The sequence below is a fragment of the Haliotis asinina genome, chromosome 13 (assembly GCF_037392515.1).
Source record: "Haliotis asinina isolate JCU_RB_2024 chromosome 13, JCU_Hal_asi_v2, whole genome shotgun sequence".
NCBI lineage: Eukaryota > Metazoa > Mollusca > Gastropoda > Lepetellida > Haliotidae > Haliotis > Haliotis asinina.
Window position 1 is genome coordinate 39137287 of NC_090292.1, and position 25894 is coordinate 39163180.

Here is a 25894-nt window from a genome sequence, read left to right on the forward strand (position 1 = left end):
TGCGAATGTCCACTTTCGCGATTTGGCAAGCTGTGTTCTGATTGGTCAATCTCAAAGGTTACCTGACTCGACCTCCCATAAGGTTTTGTTAGACTCGGTAGTGGAGTGCAACGAAAGGTACCGAGGATAAGTTTACTTAGACTGGGCCAAGGTCTGAATGCATACAAATGTATTATTTTCAAGTCCTAGTTGTGACGATAGCGCCATTACATTGTAAGTTCCTCAGGGACGCTAAATACGCGAACAACTCTCAAAGACCATTTGGGAGCATCTCATAACGTCTTGCGTAGGGCATCACTATGAACCCCCACAAACTAATATCAGTTGCCATAACCCTCCTCAACACACCGTAATAAGCAATCCGCTCTTGCCATTTACGCGGAATATTGACGAAGGGAACGGAGTTATATTGTCCCTTCCTTCCGGTGGGGAACGTAGGGGAATAAGGGTTTATTCATTTTGCTGACAATCTCAGATGAACTGATATAGTTTTGTAATAAAACGGCAATAATGTGACACAATATTAGGAGTCAGTGATTACTGGGTAGACGGCAGTCTATGTGCAGGCGAGATAATGACAGTTTGTGGGTACTGATGAAGGCAAAATGACATCTAATGGTGCAATTTCATATGGACAGATTTATGTCTTACTTCCTGAGAACCTTATTACATGTTTACTAAAATAAGACATGTCATATCTGGAGTGTCTGGGAACACTGTTTTCATATATTTTTTTAAGCGGAGATTGTGCACTGTTTGGTTGGGGAGTCGAAATATGGAAGACTTCCGTTCCCATACGCTTTGTTGTTAACTACTTTTATCACCGAAAAGGCACCCATGTGAGTTTTATTAATCCTCTCAGTATCAATTACCTAGCCAGAATATCCCTATTCAAATACCAGGATAGAATGTGTCTATTTCAATATATGGCAAACGTCAATCGTTTTTGTTTCAATAGATCGCTAGAATGTGTCTCTTTTAATACATAGCTGGAATGTTTCTGTTTCAAAATCTAGCCGGAATTAACGTACTTGGCCAGAATGTGCTAGTTCGAACACTGAAGGCACTGACCGAAACTATTTCAACTACATGTTACCAAAATGCCAGACCCAAGCGAAATAAACTACTGACCAGCATTAGGTTTCCTCTGAATGAATTTAGGGTGGTAGTGTACCCTAGTAGTTAAAGCTTCGATCGTCACACTGATGTCCAATGTTCGATTCTCTACATGGCAACAGTAAGTGAATCCTATGTCTGGTGTTGCTTGAATACTGCTAATAGCGGCGTACATCTATACTCACTCACTCTAAATGTATTTGATTCTAAGCGGACATGTTAACGTAGCACAGTCGTTACCCTGACGCCGTGGTACGTTCTCGGGCAAGTATCCCAAAGGCAGGACAGACCTACTTGGACGTCCTGCTTTCGCGCAAAATTAGTCTGTACACTTTTGTACTGCCTAGGCCGCATAACCCGTTAAGAAGACAACACAATTTTCAATCATTGTAATAACAAAGCACACACACAAACCGACCTTCCCACATCGGACATGCTGCGTTGGAAGCGAGATGGTTGTAAAAAGGGCACCAACTAATGCTATCATAAACTAACGTTGGTGCTGCCATTCTGCACACGTTCCAGTCATTTGGGGCAAGTCATCTTAATCTGGGTGACAACCAAATCCATAGTTCACATGCACAGGCAACATGAGGAAAGGTCAGCAATACAAAATATTTGAACGATCGTACGTTGCGATTAACGGATTTTGGGAAATTTACAACAGTATGACAAGATTCAGAACAACAAAGCACAACACCAGAAACTTACTTGTTAAGTTTTCGAATGATGCTCTTTAAGGCTTGGAAATCCGGCCTTTCCATTGGATCCTCTGCCCAACAGCGCCTGATGACGTCAGCCAGCTCGTCACACGGGCAGTCATAGTCCTCAAGTGTCGGGCGGAAGAATGGCTTGACTCCGTTCTTGACCTTCTGGTAAATCTCTGCCAGATAGTGGTAAAGTATGAGGACAGTTAACATACTGGTCCAGGTCTCACAAAATATGCACCACGTTAAATATACACATAAACCACACTCCAAGGTTCATCCGTACAACATTCCGGTAAGTAATTGTATGACAATCAGGAGACCTGGTTGATTGACACTACACATTTTAGTTCAACTTGAACATTTGGAATTCGTCATATAGGTTTGATGTGTGACCGGTTCGTGGTGAATATCATATATAAAACTGTTTAAATGGGAGCCGGTGCGATGTTGATATGGCTCCATTCAGTCTGACGTTGACGAAGAACAGCAAGCAGTATACAGTGGTCGGTGGCTTGCTAGCGCTATCACTCACTGACTTCTTGTGTATCGCTTCCCTTGGATACTGGTCGCTTGGCAGCACTGAACCTACTGGACATAGATCCTGAACGTACAGTGGACGCACAACTGGACAAGACAATGTCTTCACCCAGACCGTGTCATATCTGTGCAGCTTGTTAAACAACACAGTGAGTCAACTGTTTGGATACTTAACTGCACAACTCACTGAGGATAATCTGTTCAGATCGAGGATGTGAGCAAAGTAAGCCCAAAACTATGAAAGTTCGTTCAGTTTCAACGGTGAACATGCAACAATGAACATGCAACGTTTATTGTTTTAAAGGTTTAAGTAGCATTTTGAGTTAACTGATGTTAATATGTTTAAACTTGATTATATCATTATTAATTAACATGTTCTTTTTCAATAGACCATATTTCCCAGCAAGTGCCATAAAATGGCATAAAAGTTCAACAAGGTGTTAAATCACGCATCATACAAATGCCATGCATTCACTTGGCGTGTAATTCACGTCAACAATCTACTAATCAGACTTTGCCAAGTAGAAGCGGTAATGAATTAATAACCGATCTGCCGTGCACGAATCCAATCAGAATTAGACTGACATCACGATACCATCTGGTGCCAGGAATTCTAGGCCTGCCCTTGAGTCTTCTACCAGGAATGTACACCTTCAGACCCATGTGGCGCCGGCAGTCAACGTTCGAGGGGAATATATTGATTGTTCTTTGAAAATTATTCAAAGTGGTTGGCTCACTGAGCTCTCGGTACATCTAACAAATTTGGCTGTCACAACACACGTGTTCGTGAACACTCCAAATATTCATCAACAAGCTTGACTTTGAATGACATCATTCCCCGATATTAATGATAAATGGAGCATGTGTATGTACTTATTATATTAGAGACTGGATATTTAAGTCGGTATGTGCTAGCAAGAAATTGTCACACATTTGGAAATGGTAACATTGCATCTTTAAAAAGGTTTAGATTTGTTACTCTACTGACAATAATTATTTCAGCACTTTTTCATAATTATTTTGCAGCTGAAAGGTCGATGTGAGACAGTTAGATATTAAATTTACACATATATATTGCCGCTCAGTACAGAGGAAGTATCCGCACGAGATGTGCACGAACAAATGTCTCGAGTATCATAACTCCCCACACTCAGCAGAAAGTCACAACTCGCTCCAAGAATTATTTGCTGATAATATGGATTCCAAGTTCCTGATGCCGTCCACGCCCTTAGCACAGTAACGAAGTGAACACACATATGTGGTCCATTATAACGGTAAATGATCCACAGTGATCCACAGTGATCCACAGGGTGAACCTGATCCAAGGTTCCGTTAGAACCAACGGTATGCATACTCCATCCTTGTCCACCAGCGAGCTGATTGACTGCCCAAACACATGTGACTTCGCTAGTCGATGCCTCGTCAGGCAACACAGTGCGCAGTGTCGGTGTTATCTGGCTGAGGGGACTAGATGGTAAGATGGATGGATTGCTGTGATTATATGTTGGCAATGATGCGGCGACAGGCAGAGGAACGGATAGAGAGAGGTAATTGGATGGTTGGGGAGGTAACGAAAAAGGAATAAATGTATACATGGATAGGTATATCCTGGTCGCAGGTGGTTGGCGATACAGCATTGAAAATGCTAAAATGCAAAATGTGTTAACTTCGGCGACTATATATCGATGAGGACACATATTGTGGTTAAAATATATTACGAATCTATGAAGAAGTTCAATACTTTGATTATTATCGGCCCGGGCAGTGGTTATGGTGGATTGTTATTGGAGAGTCTATTTAAGGATGGCAGATGGCTATGTAGACACATAATGGGTTGGATATAGATAAAGGCTTATGAGGGCTATACATTTTATACACGAATGAGTGAGTTAGTGAGTTTACTTTTACGCCGTACTCTGCAATGTGACAGCTAGACAGATATCTGTAAATAATCAATTCTGGATCGGGCAATCCAGTGATCAACAGCATGAGTATCGCAAATGGGATATGGTGACATGTGTCAACCAAGAACACCCGATCCCGTAAGTCTCCAGTTAAGACAAGCATGGACTACTGAAGATCAATTCTAACCCGGGCCTTGTACACTAATGAATAATGTATGGTGGAAGAAGGGGATAAGGGGAACTTGAATCATGCTACCCACACACCACTGTCGTTTTCTGATTGGTTGAGCGATCTTCTATTTATTTCCAATGTACCCCGGATGCAAGCGATCAACATTTTCTATGTTGCCCGCCGGGAATGCCGAAATGTGGTAATCCGTTTGGTACTTCGTGGTGGTAATTTTATATTTTTTCATCCCGAAAAATTATTTGACGTATGATGTACAAATTACCGATGTTTTGCGAATGTAAATCGATGGAAGGGGAATAGTTCTAAATGTGCTTTTCTTGTCGTCTTCTAGATTCTATGTAATCTGAAACTCTAGTATTGAATAATCGCCTGACTCTGATACTCCTTATTATAGTCCGACACGCGTGCTTCAAACAATTCAGAATTAACATTGAGGTGCTCGGTAAGATAGATACGTTGTTCATTAGTCACTTGGAGCCCATGGGTTGATATACCCTCTATGTTTGTCCATGTGCCCTGAGCCCGAAGCCCTTTCGTGACCAAGGAACGACTTACATTGTACGAGGTAGATATTTAATGCATGCAAATTATAAACGGATGAAGTTGCTTGTTGCCTTATACCTTGATTAAAACCAAGACGGTGTTGGCGATAAGGTAGGGTAAGGATGCTCCCACAGGTAACGGGGAATGTATGGGTGTGGTGAGTGAGTTTGTATATTACGGCTGCTTTCCATATCTGAGTCAGGCAGCAGTGACGTGATTCAGGTTGGAGACGTCTTTGCTGATAAATCGAAGCAAATAAGGGTCACACGCATGACTATCATGTCTCGCACAGCGATTCATGTTGAGTTATCTCTCTTACAGGATGGGTCATCTGAGAACTCTAAAACAGGTGAGCTGATGTAGTGGAGCGACTCATGATGGATGTACTGATGGGTGATGATGGGTCTGTGGACCCATGGAGATGGATGTTGGATCGAAGGGGATGAGATTTAGGGAATTGATGGTGGATGGTGTGATGACAGACAGCGAACAGATTGTAGACGGCCTCAAGATGAAAGTGACGAATGATTGATGGTCTGATGATGACAGACAGTAAACAGATGATTGATGGTCTGAAGATCACAGTGACGATTGGTTGATGGCCTGATGATGACAGTAAACAGATGGTGGACAGTCTGAAGATGACAGTGACGACTGGTTGATGGTCTGATAGATAGTACTCTGATGATAGACAGTGGATGACCGGATGATGACATATAGTGCTTGGATAGTGGACTGACTGATGGTGACATATAGTCCGGGGTGAATGGCATGATGATCTGAGATAGTGGATGGATGATCTGAGATAGTGGATGGATGTATGATCTGAGATAGTGGAGGGATGATCTGTTATAGTGGATGGATGATCTGATGATGTAAGACAGAGGGTGGACGGTGCATGGACGTCAGTGATAGAAGGGAAAAGAACAAGGATTCTTTCCTTCGATTCCAGAATATATTTGAAAAGAGTTACGTGTATTCCACAGACGATTTACTGTCGCTAGATTGATAAACACAACGATAATACAGGGAAGAAAGGAAGCAGGAAATGCGTAAACAAATGAACAGATCGATTTTTTGGTGAAGTGACAGGTGGTGGGATAGTTATGCCTGTCTAGACCGACACAGAGAATAATAAACATAAATTGGAAGGTCGGAGATCGTTATGTAGTGCTCCGATTGGTTTATCTCCGCGAACACCAATAGATATTATCACTGCCGTCAAATACATTAGGCAAAACGCTCGTCAGCCTGCATCCGTCGCCTCCTTCCATCCTCAGACATTTCGCAGCACTTACCAAGTGGCTTTAAAGATTTTTGTTACATCCTAAAATAACATCGACCTTTAAACACATTATCAAATGAAACCAACGATGCATTGCAGGTTGCAGTGACTTGTGGTAACTTTTGTCCTTCGTTTTAAACCGACACTAACGTGTTCTTCACGCAATGAGTTGGATGCATTTTTATCTGACCAAAAATGTCAACAATGCAGATGTTAGTGTATAACATACTCACCAGATCACGTAACACATGATTACAATGAAATACTACACATAACATACAGGCAATATGGAACCCGCGTTGCCTGGAGACTAAACATAAAAGTTCTAAATATGTTTGTTTAATGTGCTAGAAAACATACCTAACGTTCCACAAAAAGAGATGTCTTGACATTTCAGTGACATTTACAAAAAAAAGGACAAAGGTATCTGTTGAAATTGGAGAGTCAGTATGAGAAGGCATCACTCTGCAGTCGCCTACCAATCATCAAGTATTATCACTATGCCGTTGCAGAGCAGGGGAAACGGTGCGATGAAATCAACGGAATAAGCTGAGAGAAATCGACTGACTGCACAACACGTTTAACTTGACCACATGTGACCTCTCAGTCAGGTGTCAGTTCTGCACAACCTTCATGGATTTCCTTTGTGACCGACACTCTTCGAGCGGAAATCCGTCAGCTGATATATTGTCTTCACACGCCGACCTGTAGCCACCGCCTGGCCTTGGACACTTGTGGCTATCTCATCATTTATTAATGAAACTGTACATCCCAAAAGAGAGCAGGGGATCAGTAACTGGCAGTTGGTTCTGTCATCATGTCGGCCATATTTTACTCAGTTGATCGTTCTCGAGAGAAAAGTTTCTTAAATATTCATGAATACGAAGATGAAGAACACTTTTGGGAGAAAAACGAATTTGGTAATTAAAAAGTATACTTGTGTTCGTATGATTGTTCAAGGCACTCGATATTTCTTCTCCTCAAATTCATTTGCATGGTGTTCCATTATTTTACAAATTAAAGTAATGAAATTCTGCAAATGTGGTTTGGGTAGGATGGCATACCCAAACTGGTTTAGCTCATCATCGACTTTGGCCTCTTTAGATGAAAGCTAAGAGAGACCATCTCACAGAAAACGCTGATTAGTGGAGCCCATCAAGAACTTTCCAGAATATATATGGCAGCTGCCGAACACTGCAGCTTTCTGCATTATCCAGAGTGTCAGAAGGGCTGTGCTTCTGGAACCAAATGCTGGTATCTTCCCCAAGTAAGGCAAGAGTGGTAAGTACCAAACCTGAATCCCCGGAAACAATGGGGAGAGGGATAATTAGAAAAGTTTCGTACACGAGTTACACATATTTGACAAGTTGCTTCTTGAATCTTCTTGTCAGTCATATTACTGTCATATGGGACACATCAAATCGTGTTTAATTTGTTGGTTTAGGTACGTTTGAGGCAGCATAATGCCAAAGAATGTTATAAATGTCACTTTATAATTCTTTGGTTGTTATTTGTTCTTTATACACAATCTATATTACCACGAAAAAGCACAGAATTGGCCAAAACGTTAATGATCGACCAGAAGGTCATTTTGGATAGCCTGCATTATAAATTTATAACCAGCGCCAACACTAGTTGGCGCCACAGACAATGAGCTGGATAGATAATTCACATTTGACATATAATGACATAATCTACATTTCATATTTTCAAACACTGATTTGTAAGCAAAATCATAAAAATTATACTGACAATCATCAGTGGAAAGTGAAAAGAGCTCAGCAGCAAACAAAATCATTCTCATGTCAGGCCGGAGCAACAGACTCAGCCGTGTTGTTCTGCTCCTAAACACGCTGCGTATTAACTCGGTGCAATGGCCATTCCAAAAAGCCTTCCCTTGAAAAACTGAACCTAAACCGATTTGACGAGATTCTTGGATGTCCAGGTGGGACGCCCTTTATCTTTGTTACTCGAAAACGGTTCGACGATTTGATGACAAACAGAAAAGCAGAGGACTAAAAAATTCGCCTTGAAATAACCCCCCTGTAATAAAAATGTCATTAGCATTATTATTCTCATAGCCACATTAGGTTTACTTTGACAGTGTTTTCGAGAAAGTAGAGTTGTAACTGAAATCTCGCTGTAAAGAAATGATTACTCCACATGAATGTGTCCGCCAAAGTCAGGCTTGTTTAACCGCGTTATTCCTATTATTTAAAACAAATCGGAATAACCCCTAAAGCATTCATTTGAACAAAACATAACCCATGGATACATATGATATTGATTTCACGGGTTTAAAACGTTCGTATGGATGCCATACTTCCTCACAAGGCCATCGTGATGCTAAATGACATCATCACCAAAGCCCTGACCCAAGAAGGGGTGCTATGTTTCTCTAAAAGAGAACGCATGCATATACTGGCTGCAGTACAGTGAATCATGAAATCCCCTGGAGAACATTTATTCCGATTAGTTAGACATTTACAGATTGGAATAACTCTGAGGGGCAAAAAATCGATACATCGTTGATTTATTTGAAGGGCTATTTCCTGCTTCGTTATCAACACGTATTAACAGATCGACTTTATGATCGTTCACTGCCATAATTAGATTCTCTGTCAGATTACCTGAGTTATCACGTAGATAGTCATGATAAGGGTGTGATATCGTTGCCATATCAGGAAGACATTACTCATTTGGAGATGCAGACTTCTATTTCAGAATAGGATGCAGTGTACCTTTGTTCAAGGCGAATTACCATCTGTAAACTTGCTGTAACAAATGGCAGCTACACACGCTTTGGCAAGTGAATGTTGTTCTGCGTTTTCCAGCAGCGGAACCACGGTCTGCTGTTGATAACGAGATGATGATCCACGTGGACATTCAGTCGACGATATAGTCCCCATGAGGACACGAAAGGGAATTTGGGACCAAACTGTTCCCTCCAAAATTGTATAGAGGTTTCTTTCCACAATACGAATACAAGTGAGTCTCCACCTTAAATTATGGTGTTGCTAAAATATTGTAAACTGTGCTGTAAATTCATATTCAAGTATTTGACCATATAAATCATCTCCTGTGCATACGATTATGAATTTCAGTATTTTGTGGTTAAAATAATATAAGTTTCTTTGCATGTTTGTTAAAGCCCGCAACTGGATAATGGGTCAGACAATCCAGTGACTCGCATTAAGAGTAGTGATTCAGGCGTCAGGGCACGAGGTCATGGGATCTGAGAAGTCGCCACGCAAGACCATCTGATTCATCAAATCGCCTCTCGTGACGGGCACAGGTTGCCAGGCATCAGGTCTCAGCCAGATTCCCCAGGGGTAAGGAAATAATACCTAACAGCAGCATCTGTCAATGTCTGATAACAGATTTGTCCAGTACCTCCTGAGTCGTTCATCACGTGACCGTAATTTTCCCACAATGAATCAAGTGGTCAAGTCTGTGACTGTGTCCATTGATTTGTGTGAGAGGCCATGACAGACACGGGGAACACTAACGAATTGGTTTGTACACATTGACCCTTGCATAGATTCCAAAGCAGTACAGCCTGGGGACCAACCCCGAGCTCAGTGCCACGTACTCTGTCCCACATCCCCTGAACGAACACTTTCCCTACTTCCTAGCCCTCTGTGCAGTGCTAAAGCCCTAAATGAAGCCACGTCTAGATTTACTCGGCTTTTCTGGTTTTCAATTTAAATGGGTTTGTTTGTTACAATCAAAATTATGTACAGAGACCAATCGTTAGTCCACGTTAGTGTTACGATAAGAGCCGACTTCTGGACGGGAGATCCGTGGTGGAGTGTCCATATCAAACAGACTGTCATTGGCCCTGCGCGTGAGGTCCGTCTTGCAGTGTCGGTATCAATCATTCTGTCACTTGCTTTGCACGTGAGGTCTGTCATTGAGAAGACCCGATTTTCACTTGCACTGCAAGTGAGGCTTGTCTTGCAGTGTAGGTATCAACTAGACTGTCACTTGCTCTTCATGTGGGGACAGTGATGTAGTGTCAGTATCAACAAGACTGTCACTTTCTGTGTACGTGGGGACCATAATGCAGTGTTGACTAGCACTTGCTCTGCGCACAAGTCTATCTTGAAGGTTATGTATCAACCAGACTGCCATTTGCTATTCACGTGAAGTTCCCGAAGCAGTGGCAGTCTACAGAAACTGCCAACAAACAAGGTGAGGTTCTGATGAAGCAAGGGTCACACTCGCGAAGATGAAAATGTCCAATAGCTTAAAAATAATAAACACCACAAAAACATTGCGATCTGCCGCAAAAAGTCCTCCTGGTTGACTGTTGATCTTGAATCAATTTTCCACAATTAACTCTTAAACCTGATTCAGTGGTTGAAAGTCATCCACCATCTGACGGTATCTTCGCGATTGCAATCATTCATAGTGTTTTCCTCCAGACATCAAGCCATAATCAATACAGTTATTTCTAACAGAATTATTTCTTGCTTCCATTTGTGACGGGAAATTGATTTTTCTCCCTCAGTAGGTGACTCATTAAAAAGTGAAGGTGAAGGTCACCTTTGAGCGACTTATGAAATCTGCACGTCCCTTCACGTGGACCTTTTAAGACGTTGAATGAGTTCATTTATACACAGGGTTATAACCGGATTAAAGCCACAATATGGGAGTTTAGTTTTATCCCGCACTCAGCAATATTCCAGCTATATGGAGGCGGCCTGTAAATAATTGAGTCTGGACCAGACAATCCATTGATCACCAGCATGAGAATCGATCTGCGCAACTGGGGACCGATGTCATGTGTCAACCAACTCAGCGAGCCTGACCACCCAATCACGTCATTCTCCTCTCACGACAAGCACAACCGTCTCTTGGGGCAATCATGGGTTGTTGTAGCCTATTCTACCCCCGACCTTTACGAGTCCACAACATGAAGAGAGATTGAGAACATAACGTTATAAAATCTACACGACAGACTGGACTCTCTCCAGGAATGTGTTGATATGTGTCATTTAATTACTGGGTTAAAATCTAACGTTACATTGCCATTATACAGTCACAATATAGCACATAAGTAGTTGCAGTTCCAGCGGTATCAGTGGTTGTCACATTGCGACAGGGATACAAGCAACAAGCTAAAACACAACATTAGGCTGCCTCGCTAGATGTTTCTTAAGAATTATGTATTTTGTAAAATATCTATTTTGGTGAAAAAGGCAGGCAATATTTTCGATAAATGTCCTTAAACAGAAAAGAAACGATTATGATGATTTTTTGTCTTTTTTTATATTGCAACCAAAAAAAGCAACAATGAGTGCTTCCTTCAAAATGACCGCTTTCAGACGATGCAACGGTGACAAATTTCCGGTTAAATCATAAGTATTAGTTCAGAGGACTTCTGAATTCGTGTATCATTGAAAAGAGAAATTAGCTATAGACGAACCACTTCTTCTAAAATATGAAATGCATCCCCTGTAGTAGACATTTTGTGATACTTTTCAATTTCGAATAATAACCTTGGTGGCTACAGGTTTTACTCCACTTTATACTTTGACAGACACCGTGAAACATCGATGTGAGTACGTGTTTGATATTGTTCCAAAACTCGGTAAATGGTAACGGTGGCATAAAGTGGAAACAGTTATTGAAAAAGGGAAAAACAAAACTTGACTATAATTGCTTCAAACACACCGTTCGAAAAGGACAATCGGGACATCAGGCGCACCTATTTACTTAATTACGCTCCAAACAATATTAATATTATTAACACATATAGCAGGGCAAAAATAGATTCATTGAAGGATGGGAGTCTCCGGGCGGTGCGCTTTGTCTGGCGAAGGCTGTCTCCAGGCACTATGGTACTGGTTCCGTCAAACAGAAAAATCTTTTTGTGATCTGACATAAAATCAATGTTTATCTAATCAGGGTGGTAATCACAGTAGTGTCTCCTCCATTTCAGTGACAACACTAAAATATCCATCTGCTTCTAAATAACCTTCAAAGAAACATAACAGTGGCGTCATTGGTGTCCAACCGAACACGCCACTTTGATCCGACATCTATTATGTATGACCTTCTTTAGCATCATTAGATAGCTTCAACGTTGCCCTTCCGATCGGACGATTTATCGGCAGGTTTAACAATACTGTCGCCATGTCGGATATAAAACGACTAATTCGTTCATGCACAAAACGTTTAAGTCTGACTGGAATCGTTATTTCCTTTGTCAGTTTTGCTGTAAGACTTACTAAAGTCTGAAGAAATGCTTTTTCCAGGTCATGGATGAAGCGTAAGTGATAAATAAAACATTTTCGCTGATGCAAGGACATGAATGAGAAAAGGCAAATGCGTATATTATGATATAGCGAAACACAGCTAGTCTTCTCTTACAAACCCAGAAGCCATAATTCATTCTCTATCCATTTCATGGGTTACATAGCATACAAAGTCGTGGGATTTATTGACCATATATGTATATATATGTAAAACCTATAAAAAGATGGCCTTGTCTGCAGTAACCGTAGGTTAGCACCAACACAGTCGTTAAGCTTCAAAGTTCTTTTTGAAAAACATGCTTTTTACAAATTTAGAATTCAAAAATGATGTTTAGTTGATGCTTTAAAGGGAAACTGAAATACATGAAACACATAGTTTGATAGACATCATGAAATATTTATGGGTTGGTGCTTGTTGTGAAGGGCAACCCACGGGATCGGGTGATCAGACACGCTGCTTTGACTAAAAATATCCCAATTGTGTAGAACGATGCGCATGCTGTTGATCCTGGATTGTCTGGCACAGAGCTGGACTGTTGCTGTTTGCGGCGTAAAGGTAAACTCACTCACTAATATTGTTCCTAACTCTTGCAACCTACAGTCGTTAAAGGTAGCTTGGGGTTAAAGGTAGCTTGGAGTTAAAGTAACAAAAAGGAAAAACAAAACTAATGCAGCTCTCAAACACTTACACCACGAATTCAACACAAGTACTTCTGACTTAGAGCATGTATTCAACACAAGTAATTCTGATTCAATTCCGAGTTTAGGATCGAAACTGGAATCAGCAGACATAGATGATTATTGACATAAGAGGGGTCATGTGAGTGGACTTGCTGAATTTATCTCCGAGGATTTGTTCAAAGTAAAGTAGCATTTCTTCATTACCTACTGATTCGCATCTGTCTTGCTTGGTTGCTTTACGACTCCGTAATATTTTAGCTTTACAACGTCGGTCTGAAAACACCCGAGTAGACAATCCAGTGATTGGTACCATCAGCATCGATCTTCTTGAAAAGAATACGATGACATGCATCAACCATGAAGCGAGCCAACCCGATCCATTTTGTTGTCTCTCATGACAACAATTTGCTACTGAAGACCTAACCCGACTATCCATTGGAATTGTCCACGTTCAATATAAATAATTTGTGGTGCCACACAAAAACGGTTACCCATTTCCTGGAATAGTGGCTGCTAGATTTGAAGATACCGCTGTATTATTTTTCGAACCGGACATACAGATTGTATGTTGAACACATCATAACACACCTTTTCTTTCCATCAGATTCAAGAAAAGGTCAAGGCGACAGCGTATTAAAATGAGCACCCTTATTCCAAAAGGGACATGCAAAGACTGATTTCCAAGTATCACGCTATGCATGCCTATGAATGATAAAGGCTCAGTAAGCACAGCTATCTACGCTAAAGGGGAAGTGTACACGAAACAATCAAATTTATTCTAGTGTGAAACACTATTTTAATTAGTTCATATCAAAATAAGTGCTGAGACGTTTGTAGCACCCCAGGCCTATGTTAGCAGAGCTAAACAGGGCAGAGTCATCACCCTTGATCTATGACGTAATTGGTGCCACTTTAGTTTCGACTGGATTCCTGTCTGGGCCCAAATAAAAGAAATGAAATGCCAAAACAGAAATTAATCGCGTGAAAAAAGGTTTATGAAAATACGAAAAAAGCCTTGGAACTGAGAATGTATGAAGCAAGACAGATTGATTGTGTGTATTTCCGTTCACAACCTAACCTCAATGAAAATACCAAATATGTATAACATTGTTGACGTACGTATGACGTCACTATCGAGAGACGACTTTCTCAAAATAGCGTGCTCGATGACGAGAGTACGGCGGATTTTGAGAATGGAACTTCCGTTGTTTCAAGCAACGTATGTCCATAAAAGTGACATGTAAGCAGTCTAACGATCGGCTGGTTGTCCTTTGCTTTTGTTTTCATCGTAACCACTGGAAATAGTCAGAAATGAGGACAAAACACCATCGTCGGTGTCCGAGATTTTGCGTGACTCATGGCGTCACGCTTTCAGAAACTATAATATGTAGTGATGAATCTAGGAAAGCATTGGAATGCTCCTATTTAACTTTCACATGCAACGATACCTTTCCCATGCATGGTCTGAAACTAATGAGCATGTGTATCCATCAAAAGATACACAGAGACGTAGTGTAAAATCTCTGGCTTGGCTTACATTTCATACGAGTGGCCCTTTCCAAATGCGATATCTGATATATTACGTTTGATTTCCTTGAGACACATATGGTATTGCTGCCAAAGACTGTTTGTCACTAAAATTTGAGCTGTATGAAGAATTCAGGGGTTCGTATAAGGAAGATGGTGTTGAATTACAATTGCCTTTATGAGTGAAACATAATCGACGTAGGTGTAACGTTATTTTAAAACACTGCAATATGGCTGAAGATTAACTTTGACGTACTATAAATTACGCAAAAAAGTGAATGGTGATTTAGTAATGTGTCAAAAAGGGAGAAGTTTATGATGCATTTAGCTTTCAATTTATCTGCCGAACAATGAGTGGATGATATCACAGTAAAAACGTACTTCAAATAGAATTCAGACCTGCAAAATGCATCTATTTTTCGTCATATGTATGGTTTCGACATCAAAGTGAACGTGGAAGAGAAGGGGCATATAATATATAAGAATTAAGTAGAAAATATTCACCAATGGGAAGCTTGGTGCGGTGCATACAGAAATGCGACGGATAGAATGTTATACGTCTTGGTTACTTGGTAACAATATTTGTACAATGCACGCTTTCTTCAAACTGCAACGTCATCCCAGTGTGGAACTAACCACACAAGCAGGTGACGCCCAGGTAACAACTGGATTAAAACAGTAGCCTGCGCATGGCGACACAAGAAGCACAATTATACCTTAGCTTGTGAAATGAGACCAATAAGTTCTAACATCATTCGTTTATCAGTCGGTCACAATGACGTCATTACCAAGAGACATGAGCCATGGTGTGGTCATTAAGGACACAGAACTCTCGATCAATATTGAAAATGTGAACCGATATAACTCAAAAACTAAATTAGTTACTTTTGATAGTTGTACCGTTTTGGCTACAAACTACCTGACGAATACATTTTATGAAGAAAAAAGTGCAATACAAAAACAAATAATAATAATTTACGTGTAAACTTGCCCTTTAACTTCACCATGAAAACAAACTAAATGCAACTAAGGGTGATATCGAAATTAGTGTATTCTGTGTTCAGAAAAACGCTCAGCCGCATACTCTTCTGTTCTTGCAACAACTTTGTCAGAAGTGCGTGGCGCCTTAGAAAAAGAGGAAGGTGCAAACTAAAAAATGGAAACACGACCTTATCTTCTAATTATAGGAGGGCAGTAGGATAGCCTAGTGGTTAACGCATTCACACTAGAGATCCGGGTTCGTTTCCCCTCTTGGATAGAATCTGTGAAGCCTTTTCCTGGTGTTCTCCGCCGTCATGTTGCTGGAATATTGTTGAAAACAGCGTAAAAACTAAATTCAGTCAGTCAGTCCGTCTAATTATAGGAAACGACAGACCGAGGGAAGGGTTGGCTGGACAGCATAATGTTCCGCAACGACCATAAGTCTGTCAGCCATTCCTGAATAATGGCCACCCATGGCAGTGTCCAGAGATGCGGAGGCGGGCCACTTGTTTAGTGCCACAGACGGACATAAAATATGATCCTGTTCGAAATAAATTCAGCTATTGTATTACTTGACGGAATGTTCCGGCCTATAAATACACAACGTGTGACAAGCCTGTTAGATTCGTATTCCATCCTGAGACGCAGGCAACTGACAGAACGAATGGAGATCGGGAATGTAATCTGCGGGCAGTCATCCTCTATCTCTTGTGGGGGCCATCATCCAGCAGGGGCGGGGGACGAGTGAGGGGGAACAATGTAAAATGAATATTTAAACACAACAGCACCCAGAGACAAGGAGAGTTGAATGATACTGCCCATACGTTATCGCTACAGGACATTTGATATTTGTTTCGCTGAATTTTCTCCATTTCAATCGATACAAATATCTTGATTTGCATACATTTGTTGTTCAAAACAAGATGTTTACACAGATATTGTGTAATGTGCTATAGCAAACGCCACGTACTAACGACATACGGGTCATGCAGTCTCAGGCACCGTATTTGGCTATACAGAGTTGCGCCCCGCGGACTTGACAGAATCCTCGGATCGTGGATTATACTTCCACATATGTCAGTGGGTTTTACAATAGCGGTGTACGTAACAGACCTGCGTCACCGTGACTTTCCCCTAGTATCAAGCTGAACTACCCTCAAGCCAAAGTGAGTGAGTGGGAAGCGGGAATGATTGCCTCTGTTGTGTGACTGTTGCGGAGATGATTGCCTCTGTTGTATGAATGTTGCGGAGATGATTGCCTCTGTTGTGTGAATGTTGATTGCCTTGATTGTGTAACTGTTATCGAAAGAATTACCTTGATTGTGTAAATATTGTCGAGATCATTGCCTTGATTGTGTAAATGTTGTTGAGATCATTGCCTTGATTGTTTAAACGTTAAGTGTGTAGGCGCTATGGAGCTTATTGCTAACACTGTGTAAACGCTAATTGTGTAAATGATGGTGGTGTTATGAAACCAAAATATCTCTCATGTCGGAAAGAAAAAGTTCCGTACATTAGGCTTGGTGAGCTTCAATATTTATTTAATGAAAATCAAACTGAGCATCATGTAACATTTAAAAATGGCATACGGGATAGTGAGTTAGATTTACGACGTTTTAACCGATACCCCAGTAGGCTTTCCAACAACATAACAAATTGTGCCTTTGAGGGGAATAGAACATCTGTGTTTATCCGCATCATTGAACGTTTTAACTACTGGCCTTAGCTTCTAACTGCCTGGACAAAGGATGCATGAGGAAATATCGCAGCAGGGGACATAAAAAATAAGCTTCAAACTCTAAACCCACGTGGAGCATCGAACCTAGGTTTTCGGGGTGACAAGCGAAGGCTTTAAGCGCTATACTACCCTACTGCCCCTCTGTATGCTTGAAAACACTAGCAGCAAAACTTTATTCAGGCGAAACTCATCATCTCCTCCAGGTTGAGCTTGGAGGGCGTTGCATGAATAATGTCTCTCGATAAGATGATACGATACCAGATCTCTTCAAGACATTCGCGTCACATTATATTTTATATGTCGTAGATGCGTTGTTAGATTTTATACCGTAATTACTAGTCTGGAAATTAACGGGCACATGTTGGTTTCTGAGGCAACAGCCGACCATTTTTTTATTGGTGATAGGGTGCTCTGCTGAGAGTATACCATCGGTATACCGTTCTATGTAGAAAAGTGGATATCGATGTTGAGAGCATTCTGCTGTGACACTGTCCTTGAAAGTATCGAAACAAAAGACAAGATATAATTCCGAATGTAACTGTGCCCCTTTAACGTCTAATTAGGTCTGGGGTGTTCGACCATTCTTTTAAAGTTGCATGTTCTAATTATGTACAGTCGAGACTCTCCAAACGTTAGCCGTGAACCTATCGATACATGCCATGCACACAGGGTTAGCAGGTATACTTAGTGTTTTGTCAGTTGAGAAAGTCAGGAAGGTTTTTTTGTTTTTTGGTTGTTTTTTTTTTTGTTTTGTTTTGTTTTGTTTTATTTTTGAGAAAAAGAAAGTCCGTGGCAAGGGCAAATTGGGGAGGGCCGATATCCCTGGATAATTCCTCACAAAATCCCCATGACGCGGCAATTCTGCAGAAAACATCCCTGTCATAAAACTGTTTACCATTTATTTGGTTGGGTTTTACTTACTTACTTACTTACTTACTTACTTACTTACTTACTTACTTACTTACTTACTTACTTACTTACTTACTTATCATTTGTTTGGTTGGTTGGTTGGTTTCTGGTGATGTGTGCTTTAGCAAAGGGGACAGACATGTCAATAGAATACCATGTCGGTTAGCCTTGAGCGAGGAAGGTTAATTTAGGTCACCGACACCGTGACTTTTCTGTTTGTTTCCGCCTTAGAGTTATCGTCATTAAGTATTAAATCTGACACTTGAGAAAAGAAATACAAACATTATCATGCTCTAACTACAATAGCTAGGGGCAAACGTATTTTTTTATGAATGCTGACTGCTTACCGTGAGGAGACAGGTCTATATACTGTAGATAGAACACGCCCTTTCTGTAAACAATTTCCTGGCAGATTATAGCAAAGCTGAACACATCTCCCTTCTGCGTTCCCTCGCTTGGAGCGTTTTGTTGCCTCAGTAGTTCGGGAGACGTCCATAACCTACCTGTAAGTGGACAGTGTACCAATAGAGAGTAGACACAGGTAAGACGTGACAGTCTATCTGCTTCCTCTAGTAGAAATGTGTGTCAAATTTAATACATTACCAATAGACAGTAGACACAGGTAAGACGTGACAGTTTATCTGCTTCCTCTAGTAGAGATGCATATGGACAGAACCAGAATTCCCCAAATTAGAAAAATATCGAATAAAGCGCCGTAAAATGTCTGGAAATAGGTGCAATTCCTGTGCAAGCCTTCTCTTAAAATTGTATAAGGGACGCTTCACACAGCTTTCGATCAAAACATTTACATTATTTGTACATTGGTTGCAGGTGCGACAAAGGTCTTTGCTCGACGTTTCGATTAAGAGTTATTTACAGTCGTTGGGGCTAATGACTCTTGAAGAACCTACTCTGTTGGAGGGCGAAGTCCATCTCATCAAAATCATCATCCGTCTCTCGGAAGTAGTGCAGACCGAAGTCAGTTATCTTGACCACGAATCGGCTGTCCACTACACAGTTCGTACTTTTTAACCTCCCGTGACTTTTAGCTTCACTACTGTGTAAGTACGCCATTCCCTGCAAAATAAACACTTTAGATCAGTGAAGTGACGGTACCGTAAAAGTTTTGCCGTCATATAATCAGCTCAGAATACATAAATAACCAGTCTAAATTTAAACAGGTCATTATATAATCTCCCTTAAGAAACGCAAAGGAGTATTTCACGAAACTTAATTTCTAACTTCGAACACCTTTATGAAATTATACATGTATTTATGGATCAGATGCAGCCAATGTTCATTCGAGCACCGTCAGTCGTTTACAGCACTGATATGAACAAACAATTCTACGCAAGATCGGTAGACCCCGGCTTACCACTGGACGTAAGATTGGTTACCGTACATACTGGCACTTCATTTGCGGAATCGAACAGTCTTGCAATGCCTTGTTTGATGAGACTGTCGATATTAACAGTTCCTAACCGTTAACGAGAAGAGCTGGGTAATAGACCAGTTTGACCCCGTGCTGTGGCGACTACATCGACGTCAAACAGCCAAGTGGTGCAATAAAGTTCTATTCTTAAATCTACAGAAGTGGTGACGTGTATGATTCTGAGACGAATCACCCTCTTTCTTCAGAGTGGTATCTATCGGCGTTTTGCCCAGAACTGTGTTTCCCGATATGTAGTGCTGCGTCATGATGTGGGCAAACACATCCCACAATCTAAGTTTCGAGGCAGTTTAACTGCTATGCGTCGAAATCTTAAGGATTCACATGATTCAGGGAATCTCGTAACTTTTCTCGTAGCATTTCCACCTCCTTTGTTACAGTATGCCAGGTACAAATGCTACGAGAAAAGTTCTGATACCTTAGGCTTACGAGAGTTTTGTGAAACGGGGCCCGGATCATTAACACGGACATACAACGAATCTTACCCTGACTATGTCCTGCATAATTGAATACCGGAACATCCAGTCTAATTGTATTTCGTCATTCTCTAATACATCCTGGAAATGTAAAAAAACGTACACTATCATCAGATCATGATATGCATTACACCTCAACTGTCACGAGCAACTTCCGTGTATACAATGAGAAGAATCTTTTCCAGTAACACCGGGATGGTACACAAGACATTTCAATAAAATATCTACATTATGGTCTTTCCCTTATTTGTCCCCTTGTGCGAACGTTCGACAGCAACATCTGCCACATAAACACATTGAAAGAGGTGGAAAAATAGATCAATGGAGATAAAGACAGTGATTCGGTATTACAATGAAATGTTACGTTTCCAAGATTGAAGTCCAAATGTCCATACATGACCCTAAGATGCACCGCTTTGGGGTGAGTGAGTGAATGTTGTTTCAGCAATATTCAAGCTAGATGAGGGAGGGTTGATTAGTTGATCACACAAACCAGTGGATGATAGCGTAACCAACGGATCTTGTTCTGTTGAACATCGACAGCAACTGATGTCTCGTGTCTGGACAAGAAGTAGGTACTAGTAATCGGGTGTGACAAGGAATGCGTAGTGGTTCGGTATTGCCTCAAACATAGACTAGAACTGGTTTGATAGTGACAGATTTGAACATATATGTGTGTGGTCAGCTCAGGTCACAAATCAATTGAGGTTGAGAAACGTTGGGCGTAGAGAGTGCTTGGAGAATTTCCAAGACGTACGTCCTTGCCCTACAACGAAGCACATGTGATATAAGTGAGATTGTTCAAAACTGCCTGTGTTCCCTCAGCAGAAAACGGGTACCCGGTGAGACTATAAACCTTCTAGCGCCTAACAGGCAGCTTGGGTTAATCGTGGTAATAGTAATCAGATTCTGCTCATTGAGCAGAATATCTAGCCTCAGAAAGGAAATATTCTCTTCATTATTATTAAATGTGATGTGACGTCAATGTACCTGTAAGCTACCCTTGGGGCAGTACTCCGTCAATATACACTGGTGTGGTGGGTCCAGGCACGCCCCTATAAACCGCACCACGTGGTCGTTCTGTAAGTCTTTAATCTGTCAAACAGTTCAATACATGAACAGATCAAAATGTGATCAAAATGCAACTTGTGATCAAATGGTAGCATGTGAACAAAACAAAGTAAGAGGTGACAAATGTAACACGTGTAACAACAATAAACTGGGGACGCATCTGGAGACGTCTGCAGAATCTGACGCTGATAAAAGGAGCCAAACCATTACCAAGACAGTCTCCACTGCATCTGGGCATATATAAATGTCTAGTTACTTCAGAAATAAGGGTCAGTGTGTTCATTATGATGTTATATAGTTGACTATGATAGGCACATCAGTATCATAAGTGACAAAGTGCGTCAGTGGCTCTGTAGGAATGTCTACTTGCACTGAAACATGGAAGAAACATAACTGCCTTCTTCGACACGGCATATTTTCAAAATCTTTGCCACCCAAACGATAGGCGTTTGTGTATTTGTGAACTAAAGGCATGAAGCATTCTATCCTATTTGTGAATGGCTTCCTATCAAGAAATATTTAAAATGTTTTCGCACGATTATTGTCCAGACTGAACATTCAGTATTGAAAATGTAAGAATGGCCACTCACCTTCTTGACCTCTAACAGTAATGGCTTGTGTATCGTGATGTTGGACCGTGAGATGGGCTTGATGGCGATGATAGCCCCCTGAAACACCCAACATACAAACATGAAAGTTTCACCAAAAATATTTACAATGTACCACTAATTGTACGCGTGCACTCTGGGAATGATTTCCCCTTGTGTTGATGCAATATCCTCATGATGCAATCCTGGGGTATATATACGCGATGCAATTACTGGTATTACTATTGTCATATTTACCCGAAAAACATTAATGCATAATCAAAGTAAAAAAACAGTACCATCTTGACCATCGACCGACACAGTTACGACCATTCTATGAGACCCGTGGTGTAATGGTTAGACGTGCGCCTGAACAGTAGAAGATCGCGGGTTCGATACCCGGGCGCGGCACACCAAAGACGTTAAGATATGTCACGTATTGGTCCCTGTCTGGCCCATGGCAGTAATGGGTACAACAGAGACTGGCTGACTGAGTCAGTATGGGGTCTGATTGGGGTATCCATGCTTTACTGGAGTATGCCATCTCAGCGAAACATAAATATTAAAACCAGTTCAAGTCTAGCCAAGTACAAGCAACCACACATACACACGCATGCGCATAGTCATGTGAGTTTGCGACGTTAAAAAACATTTCACTTCACCTCTACCCCAGGTCTTTACATGGACGTTTTAATCTGACTGCTTTCAGACAATTATTCAGACCTAAACGGCCTAATCCAGCCTAAAAGTCAATATTGGTGGTTCTTTAAATAGGCTGAAAAGATAATTACCCAATACTGGAGAAATAACGTGCAGGTGTTGCCTTCCTGCTATACTTGTTTCAAAAATAAAATTCAACTTCAAAATAAACACTTTCAGGTGCAAAAGGATTCGAACGTATAACATTCCGAGTTAAAAACACAAGCAACAAAAATCTAACAACCCTGGAATGCCAGTCATGTTGACCTCTAACTCTAACAATGCAGCTCGTATTCATTTTTTATCACAAACATTGGAGTAACGGTCATATACATAACTTGAATTCAAATCTCTTCAGCAAACGCATCAAGTGGTATCATTGTTGAGGACTGAGGTATGCTCTTGTTTTCGATTCGCCGATCCAGATGTCATCCACAACTATGCACTATATCAGCCGCGTTTTAGATCATTTTTCCCTTTGCTTTAATATAGAAATTAAAACTAAAAGTAGATAGAAAATGGCCACCACTTAAACTTCATACACCTTGAACAAACTTGTATAGTCACAAACACCCTAGTACAATTCAGCCGAATCAGTCCGCTCATCGATATCAACAGCGCAGTGCATCACCTATAGTACTTGAAGCGCCAATACAATCAAACAACAGCCCCGAGTGACACATTTCTTGTGAAGTGTTGTGTACGTATGCCACAGAGGCGATGGAGAAGGGAAGTGGTTAAAGCGTTTGCCCGTCACGGCGAAGTCCCGGGTTCGGTTCTCCACATGGGCACGATGTGTGGACCCCATTTCTGTTGCCCTCCACTTTGAAATTGCTGAAATTCAAACATCACTTCCTTCGATTCCGCCTTAAATTTACACCCCTCATGGGACATGCTGATTCAGTGTTGAGCTCGTGGACCTGGTTTATGGCTGTAAACGTACTCAACAATACGACAGCAAATAGTCTTATGATGCTAGACAGTACAGTTTCTAGGTAATCAAAGACGAAGAAACAAAATAGAATGTTTGACATGAGAAAAACAACAATGTGCATGTCTATTGAAGCCTCAGTGATAATGTGTTTCATGGTGTGAAGAATGTGAAGAACAAAACTGATATTGAACAGTTTTGTTATTGCTCAGATAGTTCTCTAAATAGTCGTGCTCCAATAAGTATATGTTAGGTCGTAAATACAGTACATTTCACGTTTTGGCGTTGGTGGAATGCGCAATGTTTTGCCTAAACCCGTCTCCTGTCGTGTTGTTTTACCTTGTAATATCCAGTCTTAGTAAACAGTTGTCTGTTGCCGACGTTGTTCAGTACGGCGATGGTATCCCTTGAACAGGAGCTCGAGAAAGACATCCGCTGAAACAGTGGTTACATAATAATTATCATGCTTGGAATTGTATACATGAGAATAGCCCATATGGTAATACACGTTATTGATAACAGCACCAACCACGATGGAGGATATATTTTGCAAGTGGGCGCATGTGTGCGCGTCGGTGAGCGTGTGCGTGAGCGTGTGCGTGTGCGTGTGCGTGTGCGTGTGTATGTTAAAGATTGAGACGTTTCTAGTACTTTCAGGCAAACAACATAGCGCTGAAAGAAGGACTATTTCTTTATTCTTCAGAATAATATTTTCAGGAAATCTTTCGAAATGCTTACAATGACGCAAAACATTGTTCCAGTTTTGTAAGGAACGACTAAAACATGATTATTTTCGATAATATCCAACATTATGAAACAGCGAGTGAGTAAACGAGTTTATTTTTACACCGCCCTCAGCAATATTCTAGCTATATGGTGGTTGTCTGTAAATAATAGAGTCCAGACAGTCCAGTGATCAACAACATGAGCATCAATCCGCGGAAATGCGAACAGATGACATGAGTCAACCAGGTAAGCTAGCCTGACCACCCTATCCCGTTAATTAGGAATATAATTTCCATTAATAAATTTCTACATTTCTCGAGGAATATAGAGTTAGGTAGTTCATAATAATCCTGACTGTGAGTAAAAATCACCAGTTACGGCGAGATCATCTAACTGCTACTTTGAATCCCTTCTGGACACAATGTGATTCTTGTTCTGTCGGTATTATACGGGTTTCCAAGGTGACTGAAGCGCCACCTACCTCAGACATCTTTCCCTTTCCGCTCCGGTCAAGTTTTTTATTTTTGCCCGGCGAGCCGAAGAGGATGTCGTCCCACTTCACGCGCCAGTTCATCTCGGCCAACTCTGCCTCCAGCTTTATGTGTCTGTGAGAGGAAGTCATGTTTATCCTAATAATATTTCAAATAATTATCATTATCACCAAAAGCCTCGTCGACTTCGCACAAGTATTATTGTCATCATAATTCATCATCACCATTATCATCGGCGTGTAGTCATTGAGTTAAAGCTTATATATGTAAAAACATATCTCTGCAATCTCCACGTGTAATGACATCATCATCATCATCATCATCGCCAACACCACCAACAACTTCACTGGTCTGTGCTTGTGTTTAAGGAATAGACACAGATTACATATTCACAAGTTTTGATATTAATTGGAAGCAGGGGGCTAGAGATATTCATTTGCATCCTATTTATCTATAAATGCAAAGAAACTGGGGTGATTGTAACCATTATTATTATGCTAGCATTTGTATTGCTTAGATATTCAGCTCAGCTGCTCAAGGGCGATTTGTTTTTCGCTCAATCATTAGATGTAGAGACAATATACTGGTATATGGTCTCTGTTAGATGTTAACCTCAACAGTACGTTGTTTTAACAATCTCAACCCCTGGGGATCATAGAACTCTTGCACCACTAAGCGCAACGAGTAAATGTAGCTTCCCATTTAGAGCTTGGTGGACTGGGACACATAGTATCTACTTTGTTTACTGCATACTACTGTACCCGCAACCAGGTGTTTGCATGTATGTGGTCAACATCTGGTCATATACCAACGTATTCGTGGGCTTTGTTAAGTACTCGGGGTGTACTGTACACTAGGGGTGTGACAGCAGTGATAGAGTCTACACACAAAGTTTACTCCAACGTTCTTACACCCGGTCACAGGTGGGTTCGTTCCCGGCACCTCAACTTTGCTGGATCACTCGCTTGACATCTTATCCAGCTCGCCCACCAACCCCACTCCATGGCACGAACCATCGCCTACTCTCCAATCGTTAAGACAACACTTTATGAGTGGCGCAAGGTTACTTCCGGGAGTCC

The 25894-nt window shown here is 41.1% G+C and overlaps 1 protein-coding gene across 1 annotated transcript in view; it reads right to left on the reverse strand.

Annotated features, from left to right (window-relative positions):
* The window catches only part of LOC137259535 (atrial natriuretic peptide receptor 1-like), a 142246-nt gene that overhangs the window by 19192 nt on the left and 97160 nt on the right, over window positions 1–25894 (reverse strand). The window contains exons 8-15 of the mRNA XM_067797167.1: window positions 24806–24929; window positions 23938–24033; window positions 21972–22049; window positions 21301–21405; window positions 20320–20391; window positions 19296–19461; window positions 18732–18887; window positions 1828–1999 (exon numbers count right to left, since the gene is read on the reverse strand). Of these exons, the coding sequence (XP_067653268.1) occupies window positions 1828–1999; window positions 18732–18887; window positions 19296–19461; window positions 20320–20391; window positions 21301–21405; window positions 21972–22049; window positions 23938–24033; window positions 24806–24929 (969 nt within the window). The remainder of the gene's footprint in view (window positions 1–1827; window positions 2000–18731; window positions 18888–19295; window positions 19462–20319; window positions 20392–21300; window positions 21406–21971; window positions 22050–23937; window positions 24034–24805; window positions 24930–25894) is intronic.